The 9,503-nt window shown below is 41.3% G+C and overlaps 1 protein-coding gene across 1 annotated transcript in view; it reads right to left on the minus strand.

The window, feature by feature from the left end:
- Nucleotides 1-9,361, minus strand: part of XPO4 (exportin 4) — a 56,339-nt gene extending 46,978 nt beyond the window's left edge. Inside the window, exon 1 of the mRNA XM_079973409.1 lies at nucleotides 9,261-9,361. Coding sequence (XP_079829535.1) covers nucleotides 9,261-9,338 — 78 coding nt within the window. The 5' untranslated portion in view covers nucleotides 9,339-9,361. The remainder of the gene's footprint in view (nucleotides 1-9,260) is intronic.
- Nucleotides 9,362-9,503: the final 142 nt, after the last annotated feature.

The raw sequence follows: 9,503 nt of genomic DNA on the forward strand, positions 1-9,503 counted from the left end.
TAGAGAACGTTTCTTTTGGGGTTTTTTTTTTAAAAAAAGGGGGGGGGGAGAACAGCAATGTTGCAAACTGAAGATTCGTTAGATCTGAACTTTCAAGAAGCCAACAACAAGGTCTTTAGCAGTAATATACTGCCCTCTAGTGCAGTGGCTCTCAAACATTTCCCCCACAGACCACTTGAAAATTGTTGATGGTATTGAAGGGCCACTTGATGGTTTTTTTCCTGTCCGCAGTTGCAACTGTAATGTGCTGCGTTGAATGCTGTATCATTTCTAATTATATCTGTATCGCTTCCCCTTTCTTTCTTGCATTTTATTGCAGTGCAATTTGAATTCTATAGAATTAAAATTTTACATGTTCTTCACAGACATACTGCAGAGGGATAGCTCACTCAGTAGAGAATGAGACTGGACCACAAATTACAAGGACTGAAGCGGCATACCATCCGTTCTGCAAATGCAGGTGTGAACTTGCTTGACTCCCCATACCCCTCTATGCACATGTTAAATGGTTCGGAAGAAGCTGTAAGTTATTCAGTTCTCGTGCATCAGGAATGAGAAGCCTGTGATCCTGCAGGTTTTTGTTGGCCGGGGCTGATGGGAGTTTCAGTCCTACAACATCTGGAAGGTCACAGGTTCCCCACTCTTCGAGAGCTTATTTGACAAGTGAGGATTTTTAGTACTGTTCCTTATCGTAAGCTTAAATTTAACATTGAACCTAACGTAAAGGAACTAAGTCATACTCCAGCTAAAATCAATGGGTTTGACTAATATTAGTCCACTGATATCAGCTGGTCTACTCTGAGCATGACTTATGAGTCAAAGAATCAGAATTGTAGAGTGGGAAGGGACCACAACCCCTGCAAGGCAGGAATCTTTTGTCCAATGTGGGGCTTGGACCCATGACCCTAAGATTAAGTGTCTCATGCTCTACCGACTGAGCCACGAGCCATGACTTAGCTGGATACAACTTATAGCAACAGCCAATACACAAGAAAGAATATATCCACTTAACAACAAAGATTATCAACAAGGACAAGTCACATGCAAGGCAGAAGGAAAGGAGAAGCCAGAGAAGACAACAATTAAATCCAACACATGATAATAGTCTATGTCAATTCTGTGTTAAAACTTCGTCCATTACCCTCTAGTCAAGCCAGCTGAGTTAAAGTGTGTCTCTCTATGCAAAATATCGAGTTACTGGATGAAAATAAGAGGCATGTCTAAACGTGATCACTTTGATGTAACTTGGTTTCCATCCGTTAGTTATATAAACAGGTACAGAGATGCTTATCATACATGCAACTTTATGGTGGGTGTTTTTCCTTGAAGTAGCTGTGATAAGTAATACCTAAGTAATTTGATGCTGTACTCATGCTCTCCATGAACAAAAGTTGTTTTGGTTCTTATGTTTTTCTTTATATTTACAGAAATCGATAAAAATATATATTTAAAATGTTACTGGGTAAAATACACCCTTTCGGTCAAGCATCACAAATGTCAAAAAAGGTCTACTTTGGTGGCAAATTATGGAAAGTTTAGGCACCGAGGCAAGAATCTAAAGAGTAACAGGCTCAGACAAGAGGTTTGATGATATTTTCATCAAACAGATCACACATACACAAAACACATGCATACCATACCCAAGTACTTTTGAAACTGTCCTCAGTTTGGAGGCTGCTGTTCAATAAAAATAAGCTGAAAGAATTTCATGGTTCATTTGACCCTGGCCTTAATCTTCAAGTAAATTATTTTGTTTGGTATTCTTGCATATGTACAGGAGAGATAGACATATCTATCAGCCTCCCTCCCACTTGTCTCTAAGCACTGCAAGGGGCATGTATAATACACAAGGAAATGCCCTGATTGTGCGCCTAAGTTGCACACAAGCTCCATTTGGTGGCAAACCAGTGTTTAATCAACTATAATAACTATACAATATGCCAATTATAAAATGAAAAACTAGTTTCAATCAATCTTGCTTTCCCCCTTTGCCAGCACCATAAAGCCAATGTTGAGGTTTTATTCCTGACATTTAAAATTTGTTTTGAATTCAACTGATCCACCTGGGATCATAATAAAAATACATAAGTATTAAACTTTTGGAAAGACAGTACAAGCATATGTTTTATTTTACCACAAGAAAGTGTAATACATCCATTGAAAGTTTTTAACATATGGCATGGTTTTTTAAAAAAACCCTGCAATTTTGTCAGGACAAGTTATGTGTTGTTTACTGTTGTAACAATTGTTTTCTCAAAATTTATCTTCTATACCATGAAAATAAAAAATGTTATTTTAAAAATTGAAACAGGGAAACACAAAGGGAAGGAGAGGCAAATGGAGACATGCTAAACAAGGAAGCAGAATGCAGTTGCTTCAGTCAGGTGCATTTAAGTTTAGCTGCAGACTACAGTAGCTAGCATGAGAACTAGGAAGTTGAGCCAAGCCAAAGAGATTTGAAGAGAAGAGAGAAGTCTTCCGGAACAGTGCGCTCAGCGTCGGGTCGGAGTTTGAGCTCTGAGCTGCTCAAGAGACAGACTCGGCACCTGGAGAGGTGAAGCAGGAGCAACAGGAGACGTAAGTTGCCCCTACTCAGGTGGATTTCCCGGGAGCAGAGGCTCAGCGGCGCAAAAATTGGTTTCCCCACACTAGAATTGGACTTAAAGACACTTTAAAAAGAAGAAATTTAGGGGAGAACCTCAGCGCAAAGGAGCGAGACCACCCTCCGGTGCCTTCGCCTCCCGACCCCATGAGCTAGCGCTGGACTCTCCAGTAAGATATTGGCACAAATTCAAGGAGAACAAGGCCATGGAGGTCTTTGAAGGCAAGGGCAGGCTTGTGCTGGATCTGGGAGAAAACAGGAAGCCAGCACTGTAAGTTAAAGATCCTCTGTCTAAACATGTCAGAGGCAAATGATAGCCAGATAACAATAATGCCTGTTAAAGGAATATTTCAGATAGCCAGTGTTTCTGCATGTGAGCAAATTTGATTTTAGTGTGTAAATTGGCATCCAAGGCTCCACTTTAAAGACACGTATCCAAGAAAGAATGTTGTAGCTGAGGACAGCAGACCTTTCTCAAAGGCTTAATCATGCTTGCTTTTATTTTGCATGATTACATACAAAACCACTGTGTACTGTCCCTACTCTTCTCAGGTACTTCCAACACCTTCAAATATCCAGCAAGTATCATTTCATATCGGAAGCAGGGTTCTGCCTATAATGAATGGCTGGGCTAGGTTTTGAATTTTTTGTTTCTAACAGCCAGCTGCAAAGCCCAGTCCCACCATGATAACACCAACAAATTATAAAGATTGGTTCAAAACTGCAATGTGTTTCCTTCTTCATTAGCCTCTATCAATGTTACATGATCTGATCAATGGAACCTAGTGGCATGATATGAACCTTACTTACCGAAAGTTCAAATAGTGAATTAAGGTATCTATTCAAAAGGGGTGTGCATGTGTAGACAGATGTGAGAAATCCGCTATATTCCAGGTACAAAATACTACCTGTTGTCCAACTGTTGCTAACACTATACTGTGATTCTAAGACTGTGATCCTTTGTAAATTTACCTGGGAATAAGATCCACAGAACTCAGTGGTGTCTGCTTCTGCATAAACATGCGTTGGTTCAACTTTGAGAAACATAATAAGCATTTGTTTTACAAAGGCTCTTCTTCAGCCTGATGAAATTTAGATTTCATAGAAATGCAAATCACCTTATACAGAACTTTTACCATTCTGCTTATATAAACATCAAAGAGAAAAGGTACAAGCTCCACCCTATACTCTCCCAGCCTTGGTTTTTAAGCTGAAATCTCTTGCATCAATCAATTAGCATAGATAACTGAACAAGAAATCTCCTGTCTACAGAGTGTCTGGCGGCCTCTGTCTTCACACCTTTTCAATTTGAGCTGATCGTCATAGACAACAGTAAAACTTTAAACCCTTCATTCACCATAGCAGGAGGGCCTAATAACTTGGCAAAAAAATATGGCCAAGCAAATACTGGGAAACTTTTGTAGTTAAACTGTCAGGTCTATGGAGACAGACATGCTTCATTAAAAAACTCTAATTCGTGAAAGTGCTACAGCAACACTGGGGATTCTCCAGACTGCCAAGCCATCCCATTTGCCTTCTAAAATGGTTTGTCCCAAACTACACACATCTTTCCATCACTTGGCGTCATATAAGGTTAGGCACTGGACTTGTAAGCCAGCAGAAACAAATAGAAATGGAAATTCCTTTTCAGCCAGCCTTCACCCATTATTCCATTGAGATGTCCAAAATACTTATGCATTATGTAGGTATCTTATTAGTAAAAATGATTTGCTCCTTTAAAACAGGGGTGGCTAACTTGTGGCCCTCCAGATGTTGCTCTATTATTACAACTCCCACCAGCCCCAATTAGCATCCAATGATCAGGAATGATGAGAGTTGTAGCTGAATTGCAGGTAAGAGGGTCTACAAATTAAGGTTCCTTGGATTAAAAGTAGCTTTCAGCTGCTTTTGCAGCCCACTTTTACTGTTGTGTTCTGAATGCTTTGTTTCTGAATGTTTCTGCATATTGAAAGAGATGGAGATTTTTCAAAACTCTAAAAAAACCTCTGGTGTGCGATTTTCACAACCTCAAGGAACTACTGGCAAAGGTTGGAATTCTAAAGCCATTTATTCCCCAGGTTGGGCAATATGCCCCCTAAGAGTTGTGTCCACAGAAAAATCAGGAATGGGCCTCAGGCTATCGTGCCCCTCCCATCTCTTTCAACTCTATCACAGCAGGAAAAAGCAAACAACTGAACTGGAAAATCCCATGTGCTCTCACTAGTCCTGTGAGATTAAGCTCCTTCCCATATTTGACCACATAAAATGTCTATGTGGGGAAGAAGGGGTTAATTGCAAGTAAATCCCACCATTATTGGTTAGCTTTGCTTCCAAACTGACTTGCTAATAACTGAGGTGTAAGACACATATCTAAGCCTTAACAACAAATACTTTTACAGAAGCAATTATGGAATTGTTTTGATACATGTAAAATACCGGTAGTCATTTTCAATCATATAAACAACAACAACAACAACAACAACAACAATTATTATTATTATTATTATTATTATTATTATTATTTATACCCAGCCACTCTGGGCGGCTTCCAACAAAATATTAAAAATACAATAAATCATGCAGACTTTCTGGAAAGATATTAGCAAAGAAAGAAAGAGAGAAAGAAAGAAAGAACAACAAACACTTTTAAAATCATAGAATTGTAGTGTTTACAGGACTCTTAAGGGTCACCTGGTCCAACCCCCCTGAAATGCAAAACTGTACTTAACATATATAGAAATGAAGCATAAAGAAGAATGGACCCATATGCACAACTTTCCTTTTGTCAGCTATGGAGAAGGTACCACAAAATCAGGGAAATTTGCTCATCAAGAGCAAGCAATGGGAATCTCGTGAACTTCTGAACTGCAATCAAGGGATGCACTCTGGCATCAAAGAAAGTTGCTATTAACTCAAATAAAAGAACAGAAGGCATGGGAAGAATGCCAAGGTATATATTAAAAACACTCCTTTTCTAATGTTTTGCTACCAAAGTTTTGTAAATTATTTTAGCCTTCCAGTCTGTAATGTTGTAGTCTGAATTAGAAAACTAGGCATAGCTATCATAGAAGTAACCTCCCACATACACATCCCACAATCATGAAGATTGTTTGTTTTAAAAATAGTACTTTTCCATCAGGCAAGGCTTTTATCTGTACAACTTTGTTGTGATCTGCATTTGTAAGAGATTGGGAGCATGTGCATAAACAGAGCACACCTGGTGTGTTCTGCTGATATGAATAGCTGCACACAATGAAAATTTCTGTCAATAATACCATTAATGGGCTTTTGTGTCTTGCCTCCTCTTGAAGTACTCTGGGCTTGTTGGGTCACACTCTTAATGGCACTGGCAAAGGGGTACAAATGAATTCATAGCTCACTTTATACTCATTCACCCAACACAGAATCTACAGTCCTCTGCAAATATCTCTGAGTCTCAATTACAGTATTAAGCAGATTTCTTCCACAGCTCCTCAGAAGGATTCAGAGTGTAGCTTATTTAGTGCAAAAGTTCCTCTATTTTCCTGCTTTTTTCGAAACATTCAAATCTGATGTTCTATTTCAGTTTAGAGTTTGGGAAGTCTTTACAATATCACAATGGCTTTAATACCTATGCATATTTTCAGTAAAACATGAACCAATACAGTGTATTGTTCAAACGCCTATCTTGCACAGAGAAATAAATGTGTGCTTAGTAGTGAAATATAGAGTGCATTCCCATATAAGCAGGCATAAATCACTCCTAAACCAAAGTCTGTGCTAAATAATTTATCCTGTGTACTATTAACTCTTGGCAAAAGATAATAACCCAGACTTTTCACTCAGATTTCCTTATCTACAGTAAATCCCAGGAAACGTATCCACAGATTTTAAATCTGCAGAGTAGAACCAGCTTAACCATAAAGACTGCTCTCTACAACAAGAAAGTACACAAACTACTGACCTTTTAAGTGAAAGATATACACCAAGAGAATTGTGTTTACATTTGAGACATGCCTGAATTGGAAGTGAAACCCTGTTTGCCTCTAGTGCTTCATTGTTTCTAACTATACAGAAGTCCCCTCCCCTCCACAAGCCGCCTGCTCTTGTCCAATAATTGCTAACCCACCCGTTAAAAAAACGGGTACTGACACATATTTAAATAGTTCAAGGGGAAAAAATACCATCAGCAAGTCTACAACAAATGAAGCTGAAATATTAACAATAAAGCAATCCAATACTTCCTTCAAGCACAGATTTTCTACATATCACCACATGTTCACCAGTGCAGTGGGTAAAACCAGAGATACCTGGGTTGAAATTTCCTCTTGTACATCAAGCTTGCTAGGTGATCTTATTTTTTTGCTTTCAAACATTTCATAAAATTTATATCCTGCTTGTTTGCAAACTGCTTTGAGGTTTTTTAACAAAAGGAATAAAACAATAAAACTATCAGTAAAAATCATAAAACTCTTTAAATCATTCAAAATATAAAGTCAACTATAAACTAAAATCAGATTAATGCATACATCCACATTCTACACTCTAGATCCAATGGGAGCCTAATCTATCTCAAAGAGTTGTAATGAGGAGCAGGAAAGATAACCACAGACATACCAGCCTGTTTAAAGAAAGAACAGGACGCAACACTCACACATACTAGGTAATGTTTTCATCCATGCTATGCATTAATGTATAATTGTTAAGCAATTCCTCAATATCTACCGCTTGCAGGGTAGTACGGCAGATCGTATGATGCTTGTGTGGTAAACTTATGCTTACATAAAAACTGCTCACGTAGAAGACTATGAGAAAATATTAATTACCAATTCAGAGCATTAGTTTCCCACTTGTATAGTGGAACACCAATGACTCGCCTTCTTGTATTTTGGGAGAATAAGGAATACCGGTAACTTTTTGACATTTTGGCAATATTATTATGGTATAGTTTTTTGGTTGGAGGATACTTTTAGCTGACGGATTTATCTATTTCTCTAGTATTTTATTGCTTTGTCAATAACCACAGAAAGGTTACTAGCCCACAAAACAAATTTTAGCAGCCTGCTATAAGGCCTGCATTTTCATGGCTGCTCATGAGGACAAGACTCATCCTTAAAAGCCTACATGGAAACCTATTGAAAGGCTTGGTTGTTGTTGTTTTTTAAAAAAGACTTCTATAAAGCAGACTGGCACAGAAATGATGGAGATGTTAAAGCACAGGTTGTGTGGACCATTTGCACAAGACCCCATACCTTCTGTGCCTTTCTCCTGTTTTTAAACATCAACTTTAAGAAAATTCTTACCAAGTAGTTTCTCTTCCCCCCTCTCAAAGTTGGCCTAAGATTTCATCTAAACAAATAAATTAGCATACACCAAAGTGTGTCATGGGTATAAGTTCTTTTAAGGATCTAGCTTTGCTCCTGGAAGAAGAGAACCGGCACTTTTCTGCTAGCCCTTTGCATTTCTGTGCAGCTCTGGCTTCTTCAGAGTCAGGCACAGAAACCAAGTGGGCTATTCAGTCAACTCACACGCATCTATGGCATTCCTGGACACCTATGGCTACCAGGAAACCTATGAAATACGAGGCTGGTTGCAAGTGTTTTGGGTGTGTGTGCAGAAGATGCAACAAGTTACACTGCAAAGCACTTTCCACACACACAAAAAATGTTAAAAAAAATAATGGTCACAATCCCACAAAGCCCAAACCATCAAAATTCTACAGGAGTAAACAAGTGTACTTGGGTGGAGGTGGGGGCATTGATAGCTTCAATGCTAACAACAGACTGACAAAGTGGCTCTGACTGCCTTGTTTCACACAAAGCTTTTAAACACTGATTGAAGGAACAGTTTTCTCTTTCATAGGCAATACTAATAGGTGGAAAGGTTTTGCTATTCAAGCCCAGATTTTCCAGGTGCCTTGACTGTTGAGGAGAACAAGCAAATAGAACAAGCATCTTAAGATTTATGTAACCCAGACACATGAAGGTTGGCTTGCAGAGACAGAGGCGGGGGGGGGGGGATGGGGGGGATGGGAGCATTCACTAGTTAGCAAAAAAAAAAAAAAAAGGAAGGAAGGAGAATTTCGTTTTATACTGATTGTAGCAGATGCGCAGCAGGAAAAAATGTTCCTAAAATGAAAAAAGGAGCAGAGCAAAGAGTGGTGGAGCAGCCGATATCAAGGATCTGAGCACGTGGGTACAGGAGTGAAATGGAGAGGATTTGGGAAGCAGAGGCTATGATGGTGCAGAAAGGAGCAGGAGCCCGAAGCAATGATAAAGGAAGCGAAAGGGTTGTGGAGGGAGAAGGGTCCCCAAAGCCGAGAGGCACTAGCAGCCCCATCCTACGCCCGTTTGCTGGGAAGCAAGTCCCCCCTCGCGGAGGGGGGTCCATGGGACTTGCTCCCCTAGCCAGCGCGCACGGGGCTGCAGCTTCGGAGGAGAAAAGAGGGCAGCGGCGAGATTCACGCGGCACCGTGCGGAAGGAGGCGCAGCCCCGCCGAGTCCCTCTACGAGGAAGGAGCCTGCAAGGGAGCCCAGGGAAGAAGAAGAAGAAGGGGCACTCGCGGCGTCTCCCCCGCCCAGAGGGATCAACTGGGGGGCGGAGGGGCCGCCCTGCTCCCCGCCGCCGCGCCCTCGGCCGCCCAGCCCGCCCGCTCCGCCCGCCGCCGCGCCGCCCTCACCATCAGCACTTTGGCCGCGTTCTCCAGCTGGGCGATCACCTCGGGGGCTCCCCCCGCCGCCGCGGCCGCCGCCATCATGGTCTCTCTTCAATGACGCGCCATGCACTGCATTCTGGGACGAGGCGGCCGCCCAGCCAATCCCCGGCGCGGGCGAGGAAGGAGAGAGGAGAGGGAGGGGCGAGCGGGCAGCGCCGGGAGAGCCTCAGTCGGGCGGCGCTGCCCGCCCCGGCCGGGAGGGTCGCG

The sequence above is a fragment of the Podarcis cretensis genome (genome assembly GCF_951804945.1).
Source record: "Podarcis cretensis genome assembly, chromosome: 4".
Lineage (NCBI taxonomy): Eukaryota > Metazoa > Chordata > Lepidosauria > Squamata > Lacertidae > Podarcis > Podarcis cretensis.